The sequence below is a fragment of the Oreochromis aureus genome, linkage group 8, assembly GCF_013358895.1.
Source record: "Oreochromis aureus strain Israel breed Guangdong linkage group 8, ZZ_aureus, whole genome shotgun sequence".
In the NCBI taxonomy this organism is placed as follows: Eukaryota; Metazoa; Chordata; class Actinopteri; order Cichliformes; family Cichlidae; genus Oreochromis; species Oreochromis aureus.
The window spans coordinates 10031276-10053910 of NC_052949.1; the positions used below are offsets into that span (position 1 = coordinate 10031276).

Below are 22635 nucleotides of genomic sequence, written 5' to 3' on the forward strand. Positions count from 1 at the left end.
GGTGCTAACAAGTCGGCTACGAGCTAAGCTAAGCTGGCGAAACAGTAAAGAGACAGTGAGTGAATACTTTGGCTATAAATTAGGTAGTGAGCACACAGAAAGGGTGATTCAGATGAAGCACGTTAAGATTATACTATGAAAAAGGGATGTATCAAAAGATTTAAATTAAATTGCTAAGCAGAAAAGCTACTCAGAAACACCACTGTGTTTGAGCAGGAACAGGAAGTGATACTCTACCACAAAGCGAGCGAACACCAAGTGACAGCGCCACCAAGAGTCAGGACTGTACACCAGACCACGATTCTGGTGTACAGTCATTCAAAAAATCATTAATCTGAGTAAAAACAAGTTTTTGTAAAATTTTACTTAAAAATGGTAAGTTGGATACAGGTCTGTAGTTATTAAAATCATTACAATCCAAATTGCTCTTCTTCAGAAGGGGCCTCACCACCGCTGTTTTAAAGGCAGCAGGGAAGACACCCAACTGAAGAGGGCAATTCATCATGTATAAAAGCTCAGCTTCAAAAAATCCATAAAGTGTTTTAAAAAGTGAAGAGGGAATTGGATCTAAAACACGTGGTGGGTCTCACTGTGGAGAAAACTTTCTTAAGGTTCTCAGCATTAACCAGGACAAAGCTGTCCAGTGTCTCCTCAGGTACAATCGAGCCCTCAGATGTGTTTAAAATCATATCACGAGAAGATAAAATATCACATCTGATGGCGCTGATTTTTCCCCTGAAGTGGTCTGCAAACTGCTCATAGAGTGAGTCTGTGGGGGTTCTTTGGAAGCTGTTAAAATCAGGGTTAAATAAATGATCTATGGTGGAAAAGAGGACCTTGGGATTATTTTTGTCATTACTGATTATTTTGGCGAAGTATGAATTTCTTGAATTCCTTAGTGTATTATTGTACATTTTAAGTTGCTCGCAAAGTATTTGATGGTTGATTGCATTTTTATTTTTCCTCCATCTCCTTTCTGCTGCCCTGCAATTTCCTTTGAGTTTTTTGACTTCTTCGTTTCTCCAGGGTGATACATGTTTTACGTTAATCTTTTTGGTGGTGAGTGGAGCAACGGAGTCAAGGCTTTTCTTCAGTTTGCTGTTAAAACGATTAAAAATAAAATCACAGGGTGCAGGTAAATCACAGGGGGGCATTCGTCTAAAACCCTGGTAAAATTTGCAGCCACTTCAGAGGTTAGATAGCGCCTCCTCACAGTTCGCACCAAGGTCTCCCGCTGAATAAAACCGGTGATGTTAAAAACACACAGTAGTGGTCAGAGACAGTTGTCAACAACAGAGGACACACTGGTGGACAGCCCATGGGTGATGACCAGGTCCAGAGTGTGTCCTCTGTTGTGAGTCGGCTGCGTGACGTGCTGGGTAAAATCCATACAGTGAAGAATGTTTAAAAATTCTTTTGATGTAGAGTCAGAAGGATTATCTATGTGCAGGTTAAAATCACCGGTTAAAATTATCATGTTATATTTTGAGTGTATGTTTGTTAAAAATTCTGAAAATTCCTTGATAAAAGCAGCACTGTCTTTAGGTGGTCTATAAATTGTGCCAGATAAAACTGGAGGGCTGCTAAAAACAATAGCATAGAATTCGAAAGTGGTAAAATGGTCAAATAAAATTTGTTTGGTGGTGAGTGTGTTGTTGGCTAAAGATGCAGTCCCACCACCTCTCTTACCACTTCTAATAGAAAAAGAGAAATTAAAATTTGGTGGGGAGGCCTCAGTGAGAACAACTGGTGCATCTGAACCCAGCCATGTTTCAGTTAAAAATAAACAGTCAAGTTTATTATCTAAAATTAAATCATTAATAATAAAAGACTTGTTCAACAGAGAGCGGACATTTAAAAGTGCCATACTGATCGAGACTGGTGGATTTTTGACAGCAGAGTTCAATGGATGTTGACATTTTTGAAGAGGCCGGAGGTTATTAATGTTTTTGGAGTTACTGGATTTATGATAATTCTGTTGCTCTCTGTTTCTGATTATGACGGGTATTGTGTTGACTGTGGGAGAGAGAGGTCCGAGTCCAGAGTTTTGTGTATTACTGTTAAAAGTGGAACAAATATAGGAGCTGGGACCAGGGGGACATCAGTCAGTGGCGGACAGATCAGCAGGTAATGTCGGTTTGCGGTAATGACAGGGCCATGTGCAGGAGTGCTATACGCCAAATGCCAAATTGGTGGACAGCAGATGGCGTCCCCAGGCGTTGAGGTGGAGCCTGTCTGCCCCAAAAAGATGCCTCCTCTCCCAGAAGGCATCAAAATTGTTAATAAAACTCACACCGTGGGAGACACAGGCAGAGGAAAGCCAGGTGCTAAGGCTGAGCAGCCGGCTGAAACGGCCTATCCCTCTGCCGCAGGTGGGGGTGGGCCTGGAGATAAAAGCACTCACCTGCAACTGACCAAGGAGGCTGAAGAGTTGGAGGAAGTCCAGCTTCAGCAGCTTGGATTGCTGTTTGGGGATGTCATTGGTGCCGATGTGGATGATGAGCCGGTTGGCCTGTGGGTGGGACACCAGGATGTTAGGAATTCTGTCCACTATGTCGACAATGGTGGCTCCCGGGAATGACAGCGTGAGCGCCCCCCTCATCCACACGTTCCTGACGATGGAATCCCCGAGGACCAGCGTGGAGAGAGGAGGTGCCACCGGGGGCTGCTGGCCATCTGAGACGCCTGCGCCGCGGCACCGGGGGTGTTCAAATGGAGATGCACCAGCCGGACCGCGTGAGTGACTCCCAGGTAACCGCGCCATGGGTCTTCTTTCCGAGGAGCCGGGGTAAAGCACAGCTCTCCGCGGTGAGTTTGCACCACAGCGTCGGGCTGCCCGCCGCGGCTCCGGGGGCGTAGTGGTGGAGATGGCGTAGACCTCAGCGACACAGCGGGGTGGCGAGGGCTAGCGGCCAGAGGAGGAAAGTCCACAGGATCCAGGACCAGAGAAAATCAGAACTATTAGGAAGATTTGCGTCCCATTATATCTGACATGTTACTAACACAACATTTTATTAAAATGAACATAAATCCAACAGTCAAACATGGTTTTGGTAATGTGATTGTCATGGCCCATAAGTGATATAGCTAGGAATTCTGGTCTTTACCTAATCATGAAAGGGATGTCTGGCAGTTTATGCCCCGAAGCTCAAGCACACACCAGCCGCTCCACCTCTGAATGCCCCCCAAAATAAGGTTTTAGAGTGTCCTATTTAATTTCCATACTACAATGTGATTGAGTTGCTTTGGCAGGACCTAAAACAGGCCATTCATACTGAAAAACCCTTCTATTTGACCAAATTAAACAATACTAAAAAGAAAAGAAGCAAAGAATTCATCTGCAATAATGCACTTGACTCATTCCCAGCTATTGCAAATGCTTGATTATTTATTTAAAGAAATTTACCCACAGAGATGCACTTTAAGATAATAGTGGTTTCCTAACACAAGTAATAATGGTATCAGCTTTGCTCCGGATGGTTTGGCATGTTTATTGAGCTATTATTGCTTTGGCATCTTTTGCTTTTGATAACAGCACAAAAGGAGTTGTAGAGAAAAAAATCACAAACAGCTACCATCATGAGTAAAACTCAGCATCACACATAGTTTCACATAGTCTTTGAAAAGTAAATATAGGAATTTTTCATGTTTTTATGTGTTTTATCCTCAGTTGCTTTGACACAAAGGCATCTGCTGTGATGCTTACACTGTCATGCCATGATGTCCAGCCAGCGGCCCGCAAGGGCTCCTTGGACCCCTCAGCAGAGGCAGGTTGCTGAACAGGCCCCTCGGACCCTCCAGCAGAGGCAGGTTGCTGAACAGGCCCCTCGGACCCTCCAGCAGAGGCAGGTTGCTGGAGTAAACAGTTCTTAATTCCACTGAGTCAAGAACATGGTCTGTGATTTCTTAATGTGCTTCTACTGAACAGTTACACACAGGCTTTTCATGATCACAACATGACTCTGACTGGATCTCAGTCTTGACTAACTAAGGCTATGTCCACACGTACACGGGTATTTTTGAAAACGCAGATTTTTCTATGCGTTTGCACCTTTCGTCCACACGTAAACGGCGTTTTCGGTCACTGAAAACGAAGATTTCTAAAAACTCCGGCCAGGGTGGATATTTTCTAAAACTCCGTTTTTGCATTTACGTGTGTACGAGAAAAACGGAGAAAACGCAGCGTCAAAGGTGTGCGCCTTTTTTGACGTCACAGTGTGCGCCACTTTGTTTTGGTGAGATGACTTTGTACAATGGCGGACTTAGGCAAAATACTTTTATTGTTAATTTTACTCTCTGCAGCTTTAACAGGCATACATATACACACACAGTTACTGTCCCTCCATTTCGAAAGACAGCGGCGCCACAGTGAACTCCGGACGTGGCTTCTTTCTGCACAAACACTCCCACAACCCCGACGCCAACGTCTTCGTCGGTTTTGGACTCGACCGGGTCGGACCACTGCTTGGTGGGACAACTTTGAAAGCGAGGCGGTTCTTCCAGAAGAATGGCGAGAGAATTTTCGCATGTCGAGGACTTCACTTTTGGCTCTTTGTGAGCTACTTCGTCCGCACATCGAAGGCCAAAAAACCGAAATGAGGTTGCCTGTTAGCGTTGTGAAAAAGGTGGCATGCACACTGTATTATTTGGCTGATGAGGGGAGGTTACGAAAGACTGCAAACGCTTTCGGGCTATCAAGGCAAGTGGTGTCGAAAATAATAAGACAAGTTTGCACAGCAATTACTGTTCACTTGGGGCCTGTGTTTATACAGTTACCACTCACAGAGTCCAAAGTAGAGGAACTTGTAGCAGGTTTTTACCGAGCCTATGGAATTCCTCAGTGTATTGGTGCTGTGGATGGGACCCATGTGGAAATAAAGCAACCATCCACGAATTCTATGGACTATGTTAACAGGAAGGGGAGGTTTTCTCTGAACATACAAGCCACCTGTGACTATAGTTATTCATTTATTGATGTTGTGGTGAAATGGCCAGGCAGTGTACACGACGCCCGCATTTTTGCAAATTCCACGCTGAACACACATTTGAAGACTGGCAGGATTCCGTCTTCAAAAAAACAAATTGTGGAACATGAGGAGGCAATTCCAGTTTTTCTTATTGGGGATCCAGCATATCCATTGCTTCCTTACCTAATGAAAGAGTACGCCAACGGGGGAAGCACTGCTCAGGAACAGTATTTTGGACTATGCCTATGTCGAGCTCGAATGGTCATTGAATGTGCTTTCGGCAGACTGAAAGCACGGTTTGGAGCATTGCGAAGGCCAATGGACATTAATCTAAATGAACTTCCACTTGTCATTTATGCTTGTTTTGTGCTCCATAACTACTGTGAGGCCAACAAAGACATGATGGATGAGAATACAGTCACTGAAGTAATTCAGCAGGACAAGGACAACCAGCCAGCCACACAGACTTACCACAGAGCTGACTGCATGACATCAGAAGGGAAGAGAGTCAGGAGAGTCCTTACTGAATTCATCGATCCATAAAAAACGATTTGTTCTATTGTAGGACACCGCCATATCTACAGACATTGTAAGTCAGGGTATGTGACACTTCAATCTGTGCACTGTGATCCTGACCATGTTCAATAAGAAAGTGGCACCTTGCCTTCAGTTAAAATTTTGTTGTTGTTTTTTTTGTTTTTACAGGGAATAAGACTTTTCTTGTTACATTGTATGCATTTTCTCACCCATGTAAAACTTTCAGTTTATTTCTTTATTGAATAAACTCTGGCCAAGAGAGCCAGTGAGGCAGCCAGTGTGATCCTGACCATGTTCAATAAGTGGGACCTTGCTTCAGTTAAATGTTATTTACAGGGAATAAGACCCTTTTTTTAAAACATCTTGTACACGTTTTGTGACCCCTGTAATATTTTCAGTTTAGTGCTTTACTGAAATAAACTCTTGCAACAGCCATTGAGACAAAATCCATAATACTGTCTTAAGTTATTGACATTTTTAATCAAGAAGACACTTGAAAACTTATACAAAAGAAGCTGCCTTTCAAAAAACAAACCCACAAACTTCTCAGCAGTAAGATAAATGTTTTTTTGAGAACACAAGGAAGACCTCTTACATTTAACAGCTGTTTTAAACATAAAACATTGGAGCTGCAGAACAGCTAATGGAACACATAACATGTAAACAGTTGAGCATTCTTAAAATGCAAAAAAAAAAACCTAAACATATTTTCAACGTTTTAACATAAAGCATAATGAAAATAAATTAAAATAATGAAATAAAATGTACAGATGCAGCCCAAACAGCATCCCACTTTACTTTTACTTTTTTACATTTACTGCCCAGCAAAAGTAATGATGCAGATTATTTCAAATATCATCCTCCATAAGTGCTCGTGTGAAGGAAAACTCCCCTGTTCCCTGCAAAGGTAAGGGTGAGCTAGTTGCGGTGCTTGGCTGCTCATTTATGGTAGTGTTGGGTGGAAATGTGCCAGATACGGTGTGTGGTGATGGTGCACATGGATAGATGTGCCCACCATGGTATGGTGGCATGTTGAAAGGTAGTGGTGGTGGTGGATGCATGGCTTGTCTTAGCAGTGAAAATCCATCTGCAATTGAACTTGTAAGTCTCTCAAGAGTGACTGACAATGTACTGTAATGTTCAGAAGCTCGCCTCTCAGATGTCTCCATCATATCCAGAATTCTTTTCTTCATCTGTATGTCCACCTCGGCAACATTCAGCAGCTGTGTCTCAGTTGAAAGTCTTCTTTTAAGTCTGTCCTGTCTGTGGCCCTTGAGTTTTGCCTTGACAAAAGGTAGAATAAAATAATGAAAAACAAATTAACCACAATAGATCAGTGGTGGAACAACAAATTAATATTTACTTAAGTGCTGTACTTAAATATTTTAAGTTAGGTGTTTTCTTTCCCTCTACTTTCAACGCCACAACATTTTTGAAGTAGGGATTAAACACCAACATGAAATTAAGCTAAGCTGCGTCTTTACTAGGTCAAGCTTGAAAGGTGCTAAAGGCATCTATAATTGGGCTACCGAAATATAGTAAGGCATTAATTTATACATGTACGGTAGGCTAACCTTATTATCATAATCAATTTCAAAAAGCGATATTTACGCCATACTTACATTAAGCAGATCTCTTCGTTCCTTTACCACAGAAGTGGGCAAATCGCTATCCCCAGACTGTGCTTGATCAGACACATCTGACAGTTCAACAGTCGAGATGTCAGGTGCAGACGAGGTAGATGCAGATTCCGAACGGTGAGAAGCTGTGTCAACATCTGCTGTTTCTATACCTGACGGAATGGCAGTAGTCGCTGGCGAGCCACCCCATATCTGTTCACACAGCTCAAAGTATAGTAGGACCACTCTACCATGACCACTTTTTCGACCGGAGTCTACCGCTTGCCTATACTTCCCCCTTATTGCCTTCATCTTGGTGGTGATGATGGCCCTGGTTATATCCTCCTTGCGATGAGGAAATTCTTGTGACTTTTCAGAGGGGTACTGCTCTAAAAAAAGAGCGTGAATGTCAGCGTATTTCCCCTGACAAGTCTCCCAGTCCACGTTTTCTTGTGTTTTTGCCGTTTTATATTCCAGTGTTAGGTTGAGGAATAATTCCACCTCATGGTCTGTCCACACGTACGATTCAGTCCTACTTCTATTCGCCATCTTGTACTCTGTACTCTGTACACTTTCCCGCCCTGGCTTCTAGAATTCTGATTGGCCAACATTTCTACACGGTTCGGATTATATCGCCGCCTGTTGCTTTGGCATGTTCATAACAGCGTTTGCCTTCGTTTTTGGCGTTTACGTGTGGACAGAAATATTTTTTAAAACTGCACGTGTGGACAGGATTTTTTTAAAAAACGAAAACGGAAAATCTTCGTTTTCAAAAATACCCGTGTACGTGTGGACATAGCATAAGAGTTAGTTCGGCCACAGCATGGATGTCTATGAAATCATGATTAATGACAGAGCAGTCTTTAGCACCAGTTTCTTTGTAGTGGGGCCCACAAAAGGGCAACCCAGTACTCTCCTCGCTCTCCTCTATAACAGGTTCATGAGATGAAAAAGCACAGTCACTCACCTCAGTTATAAGAAGACTCTGGGATAAAACTAACACGGGTGCTGACTGGACGGCTGCTGCCTCCACCTGGGAATCTGATGCGGATATACGGTCCAGCAGCGCCATAGCTGCCTTGGAAGTGCACCCCGAGTCCTGAACATGTATTTCTAGGGGTGCTAGCAGAGGAGCAACAACAAAATTGCTCTGTTGAACGCTACTCCAACAGAGGTCGATTATCTTATTAATAATTTTACCTGCTCACTACGTACGACTCTGGATACTGTAGCTCCTGTGAAAACTAAGGCCTCAAATCAGAAGTACCTGACTCTGTGGTATAATTCTCAAATGCGTAGCCTAAAGCAGATAACTCGTAAGCTGGAGAGGAAATGGCGTGTCACAAATTCAGAAGATCATCATTTAGCCTGGAGAAATAGTTTGTTGCTTTATAAGAAAGCCAATTGCAAAGCCAGAACATCTTACTATCCGTCACTGATTGAAGAAAATACGAACAACCCTAGGTTTCTCTTCAGCACTGTAGCGAGGCTGACAAAAAGTCAGAGCTCTATTGAGCCAACCATCCCTTTACGTTAACTACTAATAACTTCTTGAACTTCATCACAAATAAAATGTTTATCATTAGAGAAAAAATTACCAATAATCATCCCACAGATGTAATATTATCTACAGCTACTTTTAGTACCATTGATATTCAGTTAGACTCTTTTTCTCCAATTGATCTTTCTGAGTTAACTTCAATAATTAATTCCTCCAAACCACCAACATGCTGTAGGTATTACAGGTACTGGGCTGCAGTGGTTTGTATCATATCTATCTAATAGACTCAATTTGTACATGTAAATGGAGAGTCCTCTTCACACACTAAGGTCAATTATGGTGTTCCACAGGGTTCAGTGCTAGGACCAACTATGTTTACATTATACATGCTTCCCCTAGGCAGTATCATTACAAGACATAGGATACATTTTCACTGCTACGTAGATGACACCCAGCTCTATCTATCCACAAAGCCAGATAACACACACCATTTAGTTAAACTGCAGGAATTTCTTAAAGACATAAAGAGCTGGATGGCCGCTAACTTCCTTCTTCTTAATTTAGACAAAACTGAGGTTATTTTACTCGGCCCTGAAAATCTTGGAAACATGGTATCTAACTAGATTCTTACTCTGGATGGCATTACCTTGGCCTCCAGTAACACTGTGAGGAACCTTGGAGTTATTTTTATTTATTGTTTTTGACCAAGACATGTCCTTCAATTCACATATTAAACAAGTATGTAAGACTCCTTTCTTCCATTTGCACAACATCTCTAAAATTAGAAATATCCTGTCACAGAGTGACGCTGAAAAACTAGATCATGCATTTATTTCTTCCAGGCTGGACTACTGTAATTCATTATTATCAGGATGTCCTAAAAACTCCCTGAAAAGCCTTCAGTTAATCCAAAGTGCTGCGGCAAGAGTACTGACAGGGACTAGAAAGAGAGAGCATATTTCTCCTGTTTTGGCTTCCCTTCATTGGCTTCCTGTTAAATCCAGAATTGAATTCAAAATCCTGCTCCTCACATACAAGGTCTTAAATAATCAGGCCCCATCTTATCTTAATGACCTTGTAGTACCATATCACCCTATTAGAGCACTTCGCTCTTGCAATGCAGGCCTACTTGTTGTTCCTAGAGTGTTTAAAAGTAGAATGGGAGGGAGAGCCTTCAATTTTCAGGCCCCTCTTCTGTGGAACCAGCTTCCAGTTTGGATTCGGGAGACAGACACTATCTCTACTTTTAAGATTAGGCATAAAACTTTCCTTTTTGCTAAAGTATATAGTTAGGGCTGGACCAGGTGACCCTGAATCCCCCCTTAGTTATGCTGCAATAGGTGTAGGCTGCGGGGGGATTCCCATGATGCATTGAGTTTTTCCTTTCCAGTCACCTTTCTCACTCACTATGTGTTAATAGACCTCTCTGCATTGAATCATATCTGTTATTAATCTCTGTCTCTCTTCCACAGCATGTCTTTATCCTGTTTTCCTTCTCTCACCCCAACCGGTTGCAGCAGATGGCTGCCCCTCCCTGAGCCTGGTTCTGCCGGAGGTTTCTTCCTGTTAAAAGGGAGTTTTTCCTTCCCACTGTCGCCAAAGTGCTTGCTCATAGGGGGTCATATGATTGTTGGGTTTTTCTCTGTGTCTATTATTATAGGATATACTGCAGAGCTCTAGAGTGCGACCAATTTGGTCGCAAATGCGACCAAAGTTTTCAGTGGTGCGACTAAAAAAAAATATTTGGTCGCACCGGTGCGACCAAATATTTTTTGGTAACAAAAAAAAAAAATCTCTGCAACTCTCCGTGTGGTCAACAACAGACACATTTATGCCCTATCGTGGACTAAACCAATCAGAGATAGTCAGGGGCGGGACCTCTCTGATTGGCTGTGGTCCAGTTGAAAGTGCAGGTGGAAGAGAGAGGTGAGTAGCTTGAATAAAGCGATATCAATTCATTAACGGATTCTACACAAAGACGTAAACACAGAGCGGACCCGACGCATCAGAATCAGCTTTGTCTTTCTCGGCTTTCTCACCCCACGGCCCGAACACGGACACGCTGTCGGAGCTTAGCGATTCTGATGCGTCGGGTCCGCGCTGTGTTTCCGTCTTTTTTGCGCTAGATTCTGAGCTGCAGGTTTTGTCTCTCCAACCAAAATTCGCCGAGCAGCAAAGAAGCAGCAAAAGAAGCAGCAAAAGAAGCAGCAAACTACGCTTCACATTTGATCAATGTCGTCATGAATTCCCTCTTACTTTTGCTGTTTTGCTTCCACCACGATAAAAATCACACTTCATGCACAGCTTCCCGCCCCCCCCCCCTCTGTACTTCAAGAACAGTTTCCCGTCTCAAATCTCTGTTTTCTGCGTTATTTATTCGCTTATTACCCAACAATCTACCGTTGTTTACAGCGCTGTCGGCTGCTGTCTTTTTCTTTTCTTTTTCTTTTTTTCACTTAAATGACCTCGGACAAGAAAGCCTAATTTCTGCTGTTCAATACTGAAGAAATTTAAACTTCTTAAAATTATGCAAAATTGCAGAATATTGCAGAATATTTTTAAGGTTATCTGCTATAAAACGCCAGACCAGGAAAATCTCCTTCATGTTTTTCTGTGTTTTATTCTTAGTTACTTTGACACAAAGGCATCTGCTGTGATGTTCACAATTCTGATGAAGTCTCATGTGTATCAATACTGATAAATGATCAGAATTATAATATTTCTGACTGTCTGAGGCTAAATTGAATCAAATCAGGACTTTGAGAACCGGAATCGAATGGATTATAGAAATCAGTGATGATACCCAGCCCTAGTGAGCAGCCTAGGCCCGACAGAAGTGGATGTAGCTGTGGGTAATAAGAAAAGATGAAAAGAACTATTGATAACTTTTGTGTTAAGTTAAGGACTGATCCGTCTGAAATTCATAGCCAGTGCTCTGACACGGTACCATCAATCTTTGAATTCTGAAAAAACAGCAGTGTATCCAGAAAACACATTATATGCTGCAATAAATGCACTGCCCAAGTGTCCCCTCTCCCCACTGCCTTTCAGCAGCAAACAGGTCGTCAGAGGAGCCAAGATGATGATTAAGTATAACATTTTCTACAATACTGACAAAGCAATTTAAGCACAAGTTTGTTAGTTAATAATTTAGAAATGAATATTGTCTGCATGGACTTCCCCCCCAAAGAAAGTGCACATGTAAAACTGCAGTGTTAAGCGATGCGGTTGAAAAATTTGAGTGCGCCTAACTTTTTAAACTTAGGCGTACCGGTGCGCCCATGTCAAAAAGTTAGTCTAGAGCCCTGTACTGTACAATATAAAACGCCTCTATGTGACTTTTGTTGTGATTTGGCGCTATATAAATAAAATTGAATTGAAAAAATTAGACTTTAAATCTTCCAAGACTTCAGCACAGTTTAAACCGTCTTTAGTTACTCCTTAAGGAAAGCTAGAAAGTCTTTCTTCAGACTTAGAACATGGTTTAAACAAAGTTTCAGACCTGGCATGAGGTGGCTTGGCCACACCGGTAATTGTTAAATTGTCCGAGGTAGCAGGATTTGATTCTTGATCACACACAGAACAACTAGGACTGCTCGCTGATGATTTCAACACATTAACCTGACAGTCATGTGATACAGAATTCTTGGAGTCTGAACCCCCAGCATCTTTCATTCTTTCAGAAAAACCCACTGACTCCAGGTTCACTGTATGAGTCTTAATGGCCTCATCACTGGTTAAAAACCTTTGATTTGGTAGGATGACACATTACAGAAGTACAACAGTTGGTGGCTGCAAATAATGGTGGGTTAGTTATCATAGTGTTGCACTTCACAGAAATTCCATCTTGTACTGCGTTTAAAACCCCTGTAGAGCAGGGCGCTAGGCTGGCGAGAGTGCCACTTCTTTCTATCTGTGGAAGCTGGCGGTGGAAGTCCCTGGCAGCTCCGGGGACCCCCGAGAGCCAGTCGAGTTCCCCGGAAAGAGTGGCGCCATGGCGAACCTCAGCGTGCCGACTCTAACCGCCTCGGGCTTGCGAGGCAGCGGCTGGGACACCAGTTCGCAGGGCTGACACTGCTGCTAAGTGCAGACAAAATTCTGCAGATCCCCTGTCAATCCCTCTCTGAAAGTCGGGTATGCAGACATCAAACGGTTCAGCTGAGCTCTCATGGACTCCTTCTCCGTCTCTGGTCCACATGTGGAGAAGATTATCCACTGTCCGTGGAGCACAGTCAACCGAGTGTTGATTATTGTTATTATTAATAATAATAAGAAGAAGAAGAAGAAGAAGAAGAAGATTTTTTCACTCACCTACTGAATTGAAATACATGCATACATCTTTGTCAGGTTATCAAATAAATTGTCTCAAGGTTTAGATTTAGATTTATTTATTTAGTTATGGTGATTATGTTACTAGACCATAACAAAAATTACGGTGGTGCCCTTGGAGATAAAGAAAATACAAAAGAGATAAATAAATAAATAAATAAGATTTGGAAAAAGGGCAGAAGATCAAAAAGGTGAATGCAGAAGTCTTTAGCAGTCTATAGAGTACATGCATATTGACATGCAAACAGAAGCTGATGTGTATCGTAAACCAACACATATGGATCAGTATTTAAGGTTTGACTCTCATCATCCACTGGAGCACAAACCGGTGCCATCAGGACGTTACAACACAGAGCGAACACCATGCCAACAGACACAGTGGCCACGGAAGCAGAAGAACATCACATCAAGAAGGCCTTGAGTAAATGTGGTTATACCAGCTGGACATTTGTGAAAGAAAGCTGCAGCCAATGAAAAAGAAATTATTTAACAAAATTGGTCCACCCAAAGATCGGGTCCCCGACACAAACAGAGTAATATAGTATAGGCTGTTAAGTGCCAGGAGGATTGCCAGAGTTTATACATCAGGTACACTAAAGAACTTCTGACGAAGAGGATGGTACAACACAGAAGAGCTACCTTGTCAGGCCAGCACTCCGCAGTCCCTTTACACCTACAGGCCAGTGGACACTCTTTCAATGATGAGGATGTACACATCAGGGAGGAACTCTGGTTTGAGCGGGAGTCAAGGAGGCCATTTAACGTAAAAAGGAAAAAGTGGAAAAGGGCAAGACCATATCTTTTGTATTTATTGTTTCTGTCTTTTGTTTTGGTTTGCCCCACAATATTGTGTTTTCCTTTCTGTGTTTGAGTGTTCTTCTGTTTGTTAGTACTTCCATTCACGTTATATCCCAGTAAATCCTTAATTTTTGCTTTCACTTTGTCTTCCTTTCATTCGTTACACTGGGCCTGCCATATGAGCTTTTGGTATCCTGTAGAAATGTTTAGCTTATTTTAGAGTTTAGATATGTAGGAATTTTTAGTTTGTTTTAGAGTTTAGAAATGTGTTAAGATAGAATGTAGAATTATTTTGAGACACTGACACTGCCCTGGATATAAATAAAGGCCTGACTGTGTCATGAACTTAGGAGTAGATCTTAGGAGACCCTCCCCAGTTGAACTGTGAAAGTAAGACAAAGAGGAGTTAATGCTGAGTGGAAATTCCCCAGAGGATACCTGTGTGGGGGTCTCAACATTTGTAACTTGATAACTGTGGTCTGGAAGGGAGATGGTTTTTATGGCCCCTAGGAAGAGACACACATCCACAGTGTTTTAACTGTTACACTCACACATCCACATGCACACTCACTCACGTGCACTCACATAGACACGCGGGTACGCGCACACACAGGTACTCACGTGCTCGTGCATACACACACAGACATACAGAGTTTCCAGCACACCATGGGGGATTTATGATGGGGTCGCCTCTATAAAGCTGGCTGTGACTAACAAAGGGGTGAAGATTGTTACAGAGGGACACCGGCCTCGTCTTCCCTTCTAGAAGTGCATGCTTAAATGAAGATGAATAAAGATGAATAAAGGTTTTGTGAAAATAACTACTGAGTTCCGGTGCCATCTCTGGATCCCTCGACGAATAAAAGAACAGGGGTAAAACTGATTTCGTAACAATCCCTTTTTTCTCAATCAGATATATTTATCAATTATTTTCAGAGCACTTTTTCTTTTCTTATTCAAATATTCAAATAAATCCCAATAAAACAGGGAAATAGCAATAGCACTGTAGAATACTAAAAGCCTCAGCCAGCCTTTAAGAAGCCTGAAATCTCCTCAATCATATCCCTTTTTGCAATTCAAATAAAACAAAAAAACTGCTCCTATCAGGATTGAAATAGTTAGAACAAGCTGTTCTGATTATCCTTCACTATCTTACTACAAGTAAAAGGTGATATCTGTCAAACATAGCCAACAGGTTTGTTCAGTTTGTTTTTCCTTAATTGAAAAATGTGATCATGGCCAACCCTCTTCTTTGAGCCGTTCACCAAAGTGCACATAACTTCAATGTTAGATTTTAAACATACATTTTCAGATGTATACCATTTGCAACTATACCATTTGGCATTTTTGTATATTTTACTATATATTTAGTATATTTTAGTAATGTACAATGCAATAATAGTGTTACATAATTACAAGTAAAATGCTCAAATGTACTAAAATAAGAATGACTTTTAAGATGAGTTAATTGTTTTAATATTGTTTCAGAAGCATGAATAATAATACTTGTTGTCAAAATTGATCAAATCATATAGATTTCCTGAATGTGCTTTTTAGCACCAACGACTTTTTGTCCATCTGCTGCAATCTCAGAGCAAATAAAGAAATAATATAGTAACAATACTGCAAATGTAGCAGTCATCCACTTTAAATGATACACTCAGGCAGCTAGAGAACAACAGTATAGATAAACTGAATCACTTTTAGAGGATTAGTTTTGAATAAATTTTAAAGAGAGAAGAAATTATTTTTAAATGACTGATGCCTAAAGGCAGGTGTAGGCTTTTGGATTGGCGTACTGAATCCTTTACGACGGTGGCCCCTAGAGACAAAGCACAGACAAACTCCAAAACACGTACAAAATCCAAAACACATGCAAACTCCAAAACACAACGGAAGTGCTCCAGGACGCTAGGGGCAGTGTTGAGCTTTTGTTACCTAGTAATTACACAAGCCAGGAAGTACCAATGACCGGATTTGGTGTGTGGTAGTAACGGGTAAATGAACTTTTTTTTTTTTTTAAATTAGTTGAATATATATGAGTGTGGTTGTTTTATCTTTGCAGGTGTTTTCCGCCGGTATCCAACTCCATGGCTGTAACCCTAATTCAGGGTCTGCAGCCTTAAAGGCCGCATTTTAAGGCCGATTACGCCACAGCGACGCAACGAAGGCTGTCGCGATTCAAAGGCTGCTCGAAATGCGGCCCTCAAATGCGTCCTTCATTTCCCTGAATTTTAAGGATGGGTCGGTGTAGCCTTCATGGCCCAACATATCCCAGACTTCATAGCGCGGCGGTGGTGTGGATAATTTTGCCGAAAAAATCGTTGGAAGCAGGGGGGCCGAAGAGTAAACTTTCAAAAGTAAGTACTGAATATTATGTCACTTATTTATGTGCAAATGTTTAATAATGAACAACATTAAAACATTACTGTTGGCCACATGTCGGGAAAGTTGTGTGACATTAGCGATGTTTGTACTAACTTGGTTTTAAAACCTTTACTTTGAAATATACGCCGTTCAATAGTCGACCTTAATCTTACAGAGCATGTGATGATTTTATGGATAATTAAAGTCAGTCATATATCCACAAACACAACAAGCTGAAAGTGAGTGAATGCTGCTCGGCTTGCAGTCCTGAATATCACGGCACAAGCAGGATTCACTGCACTGTTAATGTTAGCTATGTTATATTGCTGCCTCTGTTCGGTGGTGTCGAGACTTTAACGTGTGTTTGAACGAGCTGACGGTTCGCTCGTTAAGCTGAAAGAAAGATGCTTTAGTCACAGGAGTCACACATGTGTCCACTGTACCATCTGGGAACTCTTCTTGTTTAGCACTCGTAATAACACAAACACTAAATCCTCCTTCTCTTGTGCTGTTTTGTAGCAGTGTATACACCTGAGACTGTCACCTGTCTGTCTGTCCTGCACACTCTCTTTTTTCTTTCTCTCTGATTGTGGAATAAAAGTATGAACATGTATTTATAAGTTACACTTGTGTTTGAATCCTGCAGCTTATCACACATTTGATTTCCATGTGTGACAACTGCAAGTGTCCAGAGTGAGGACAGACTGAGGGAGCCACTGCTGCACATCATCTGTGAGGCTTTGCACCCCTGATGATCCACCAGGACAAACTCAGCAGTGTGTGAGGAAGAGGAGGAGGAAGAGCCAGCACCAGCTGACAGATGGAGAGAATAGACAGACTGTTCCCTGTTTGTGAAGGACTGATAGAAAAGTTTAACATAACTAACTGTCTGTCCTGAATCAGCCTTATTAGGTAATGTTCAAATAATGATATCATTCCAGTGTTTTTAGTGTGGGAGAAAGTACTCAGGGCCTTCAAGTGAAACACTATGAAAGGCAGCAACAAGTTTAATATTCGGAAACCTAAAGTATGTATCAGCAGCAGAATGGACCTAAAAATAAATGTTTGTTTCAGTTCTATGAAGCTTTGAGTATTTTGGATTAGTAGTACTAAGCTGATCTACAGTGTTACAGCATATTCTATAAGGATGTTATGTGTTTGTATACTTTCTGCCCAGTTTGACCCATTTAGCAGAAGTCAGCCTGTTTAAGGCTCTGATATCTATTCTGTATGACTTAAAGCAGTTATGACATGGTCTGATTTTCCCACCCAATAAAGGAATATTTAATATATCAGTCTACTCTTCATTCTATCAGAAACAGTTATCACAGCTCGTACATTTTCTTTTTATACTGTCATGTAATTAATATATTCTTAGTGCTTATTTTCTTATTATATTGTTTTATGTATGTTAGTAATAAAAGCTTGTAAAGCAAGGCCACTTTTGACTCATAAACTAAGTGCTCAGCCAGACTGAAAACAGGAAGTTAGTGTAGAGCTATACAAGCATATAAATAAAAACAGGAAACCAGACAAAAAGAGGAACTAGTAACATGAAACTATGTGTGACGTGTAAAGTACCAAAATAACACCTATATGAGACACATTTCTAGATCGTAATGTGAGAGTTTCTGCACTGGCTTTGGGCTGTGCAGGGCTCTCTCTTCCGAGGATGATTGAATAAAGAAATATAAATGTTTTGACCACTCTGAGTCGGGTTTTCTGTTCTATCATGGGGATCAAAGAATCGGCTTTTAATAATACATATATGTAAGCATTGAGCCAAATTTAGTAATGCCAACATACTGAAGGAACAACATTTGTCTCTTATATATGATACACCTATATATGCACTGTCAAAGATACTTGTCTTTGAGTGAAGATTTAAGGTGATAAGACATATAAATAACTGCAACTTGAATCTGTACTGAAGCTCAGTATTTGACACAAAGTTCATGTTCACTGCTGTAATAACTAATAATGATTCATATAATAACTATAATATTGCCCATATTATATTTACATTACCAAAGTGATATGACTTTAGTAATTTGTAAGTGTTTTGGAGTTTGTACGTGCTTTGTCTGTAGGGGCCACCGTACTTTACTTGGCAACCACAGGTAATTGTTGTACTCCAAAGAGCCAGCCTCCCCTGCAGCCTTTTAATAACTCTGTGGTCACACAAACATCTTATTAATCATGCACCATACTTCACCCTACTTCACCTGAAACACACACACACACACACACACTCCCTGTTGGCCTATTGATCTCATGTGTGAGGTGCGAAAATGTGTATGTTGTTGTAACTTTTGACAGGAACCTCTTCTGTTCCTGTGGGCAAACTCCAGCCACATTGAGTGGACAAGGGAAAGTATCAAATCATATAAAGATTCTCTGAAGGGAGTCTTAACAACATTGCACTCTGCAGCTACGTATGGTGAACAGCGGAAGTAAACACCTGATAGCCCTGAAGGCCCTGGAACTCACCTTTTATCATGGAGGAGGAGGAGGATGTGTCTGAAGATGAAGAACATCTTGATTTTAAGAATCTTATGATTCTGATTCTGAACCAAATGAGGAAAATGCTACTGATAACCCTACAAGGAAGACAATCACATTCCAAATGGTCAAATATAGAGGTCTTCATCCTCAAATATACATTAGGGAAAAAATCTAGACAAAACATAATAAAGACAGTTTCAGGGGCCAATAGAATATCAGTGACTCGTATTATAGACATTACGACAGCTTTTGAACTGGCCGTGCCCAACTCAACACAGAAAATCATTCTTGAAATGACCAATCTAAATGGACGGTGTATTTTGGAGGTGGGGTTAGGCTAGGGTCTATAAGTCAATGAATTAATCAACTTTGGTATGGACACTGAACTACAGAAAAATGTACAGATGTACTTTTGTATACATATGTACAGTTATACACATACACAGATGATCTATATTGCTATACAGGCGGGCAGATATATAGATGTACCATGAACCAATATACAAATGTGCTACATATATACAGATGTACTGGTGTGTGATAAACAGATCTATACAGTGCTATAAATATATCTACAGTAGTGGAAGCATAGAGCTCTGAACAGATTATAATAATGACAGTGTATACACTTCATGAGAGACTTTGCTATGTAAGAGTGTAACCCAGTTCCTAAAATCATCTCAGATAAAGAGAAGAAAAAGTAAAACATTTAATGTTCATTGTCCTGTTCTTACTGTCCCTGTTAATGAAAGTGAAATGAGATCAATATATTTTAAACAAAAAAGGGACACAGATTTATATATATGCTCTGGTCAAACAAGGGTTAAGTTTTCTCAGAGGGTTGATGAGCTCTGATGAGAGCCTATTGTTTTACTCCACTCCTCGCATGTAAACCAATCGGTGAAGCTCTAGGCAGCTCTTGTCCCTCCTTAGTGCCAGCTCCCCAGTTTTCAGTCTCTTGCTTCTACAGCCGAACAGAGCAGGCGGACTAAAACTTTGTTATCGGTAAGCTGGAGAAATTAACCTCTAACGAGTTAAAAAATACCATCTAAACTGATATTGTTCACAAAGTATGGTTTTGCACTTGTTGTCGTAGAGGGCAGAGCAAAACCGGAAGGTTTACTGAGCTGTGGCTTCACGTAAACGCTGAGCATCCACTCGACGGCGGTAAGCTAAATGTGGCTAATCAGACACGTGATGTGCGGAGTGTGGGTACAGTTGTTGGGTGTCTCTGAAATGCACTGTTGTTATGCTAGTTACATCATTAACTAAGTCATTAACATGTGAAAAGCTGTAAATGGTTAAAGCAGCTAAAAATAAGTTCATGAGAGATAATTGTAAGCACACTTGATGCTGCTTCCTGTTTAATTTTTTGATGTCAATCAGTTGTTTTACAATACTCAGTATTGAATACTTGGAGGTAATTTTTAGTGTATTTCCACTTGTACTAGTAGGCCTATGGTACAAGCAGGATTAAGCACGTCTATTTTAATACTCCTCTTTGTGGACTGAGTCCTTACGTTTTTGTGTTATTGAAATTGATTATTTGCACTTTGTTCATTTCTGATAAGCATTTGCATATTATTCCATTTCTTAAAAGGGGTAATATACTTATTTATTTGTGATTAGATATATATGTACAGTGAGTTTATTTTCAACTGATGATGATTGAATTGATGATGGCTGATCTGAATAGTAGTTACTGCAGTGTGACACTACTTTAGTGTAATTTGTGAGAGTCATTCTTAAATTGTTCGTGACATATATTTGACCACTGTTTATAGGTCAGGTTTTTATATGGAACGAATCCAAATACCAGGTCAGCGATTCCAGAACCCAGAGTGTTCCAGTGTTCACTGGATGGCGAGTCAACCCAAGATCCTAGGAGACGATATACATACACACGCACACTCAATTGCACATTGATGGACTACAATCCTCTACTGTACAAGTAGTGCGGTAGGACAGACAATCACACACACACACTCCTCATTGGACGAACTCTAATGCAATACACCCGTTTGTCATGGGCCCCACCGGTACCATTTGGACTGAAAAAGACTAATTCTTTTACTTGTGCACAATTTTATTTTATACTTGAAGTTCTGTTAAAACCTGTTGTAATTCAGTGTTGGTTACAAAATTTTTTAAACGGCTTAACACCACTAAAGTACTTTTAAGCCACACAACTGTGTTTGTCTGGTTTCTCTACCATTCATGTACCAGAGCTCTAAGAGTCGTTCTTAATCTTCTGATACTAGCCCAAATTACTCATTACCTTGGTAATCATCCATTGGTACTGTATATAACTCCACGTAAGTGCTACAAGAGTCCTAAAACTATAGTAGTAATCAATGTAAGCATATGTTCTGTTCCCACATCCCACATCACTACAAATGGAAATGTGGTATTTTCCATTAGAGCTATGGAACTTTCCACTTATGCATTATATTGATGGACTAATATGTTAACATTCAATTCATTAAATGTATTTAGCACCAGTTCACAATGCCAGTGATCCCAAGGACCTTTATATTTTAAGGCACAGACTCTGCACAGAGACAAGTCTAATGATGAGACATCATCTTATTAGGACATTTTGCAAAGGAGGAAATGTACCACTGAACAAGGGGAGTTGCAGAATGAAGTACTGTGAATAGTTTGTGCTCAGATGAGATGATAACAAAAAAAGAGCAGCAGCAAGATAAGAATCATAAAGCAGAAGAGAGTATAGAGTATAAATAAGGGATGCTTCAGGGCACAGTGATTTTAGGTTAAAACTTTTAAGCAAACTAGAAAAAGAAGTATGTTTACACTATACAAGTAAATTATAAGATACAAAATTAACACATCACATAAAAGTCATCTTCATTTCCTACATAAAATTACATGCACAATGTATACAGATGTTACAGATCATTTGAGCTGTCATTGTGATGTCATTAATACATCAAACACCTCTATACAAAACTTGTTGCGTTTAACTGAACATTTTGTGTTTCACAGAAAAATAATTTTTCTGGAGGCTACAACTTTTGAACTAATTAAGAAAAAAAATTAACAGAGAAAAACAGGCTCTAACATCAGGACAAACAGCCACAATAAAATCACAGCTTCTTTCCCCATTAAAACTCTAGAAATTTAAATTTACTATAAAAGCAAAGCCAACCACTAAACCCCCCCCCCCCCCCATTTAAAAAAAAAAAAGATAAATAATATAATTAGCCCCTTTTTCCAGGGGTGGAATATATAATTAGCTATTTGGTTTCAACATGAAGATATTGTGCCACAAGTAAAAGCTGTAAATACAGCTGTCACAAACAGGTATTAACAGTGTTTATCTTAAAGCTAAATAACACATTAGACATAAATTATTACACAGATATACCTGGATCACATATTACTATTTTGTCAATATTTCATATAGAAGCTGAAAAGCATAAATGAAAACTGAAAATCTGCAACCAATAGTAACCAAACAATATGAAGCATTCAAACACAAGCAAATACATTTGATTACCATTTATATGTTCTGCTAATGTTATAAGTTTACATTTTGTCTGGAAAGCATTTATGCTGACATTTCAGTTTAAAACAGATTAATTTCACTGTCAGTGCAGTTCCATGTTTCAATTTTGCAATACATGCGGTATTAGCCCTCTTGCTGATTTTGTTTTTTGCATATTTGTAAGCCGTACTTCAGATCATTGAACACATTTTATTATTATACAAAGATGTTAATAGAATAAATTCACAAAAGTTAAATACAAAAATAGGGGAAAAATATCCAAACCTACCTGGTCCCAATTAAAAAAGGAATTGCCCCAGCTCATTAAATCATGAATGAACTTTGATTAACCACAAATTTAATAACCAGACCAAGGCCTGATTACTGCCTACTAAATCAAGAAAACTACTGCTGACAAAAAACAAATGTCATCACATATTTGCCAAAAACATGTTGATGAACCCCAAGAGTTTTTTGAAAATATTTTTTTGACTGACGAGAGAA

General features: G+C 40.3%; 1 protein-coding gene and 1 long non-coding RNA gene across 2 annotated transcripts; one reads left to right on the forward strand and one right to left on the reverse strand.

Annotated features, from left to right (window-relative positions):
• Positions 1 to 5999: 5999 nt before the first annotated feature.
• Positions 6000 to 7804, reverse strand: LOC120441522. The gene is made up of 2 exons (XM_039616814.1): positions 7127 to 7804; positions 6000 to 6787 (listed from the first exon to the last, which is right to left on the reverse strand). Exons 1-2 carry the CDS (start codon positions 7670 to 7672, stop codon positions 6353 to 6355), a joined length of 981 nt encoding a protein of 326 aa, XP_039472748.1. The 5' UTR covers positions 7673 to 7804; the 3' UTR covers positions 6000 to 6352.
• An 11785-nt stretch (positions 7805 to 19589) lies between these two features.
• On the forward strand, positions 19590 to 22054 carry LOC120441484. The gene is made up of 3 exons (XR_005614138.1): positions 19590 to 19628; positions 19720 to 19790; positions 20408 to 22054. It is a non-coding gene; the product is annotated as an uncharacterized LOC120441484 (long non-coding RNA).
• The last annotated feature ends 581 nt before the right edge of the window (positions 22055 to 22635 follow it).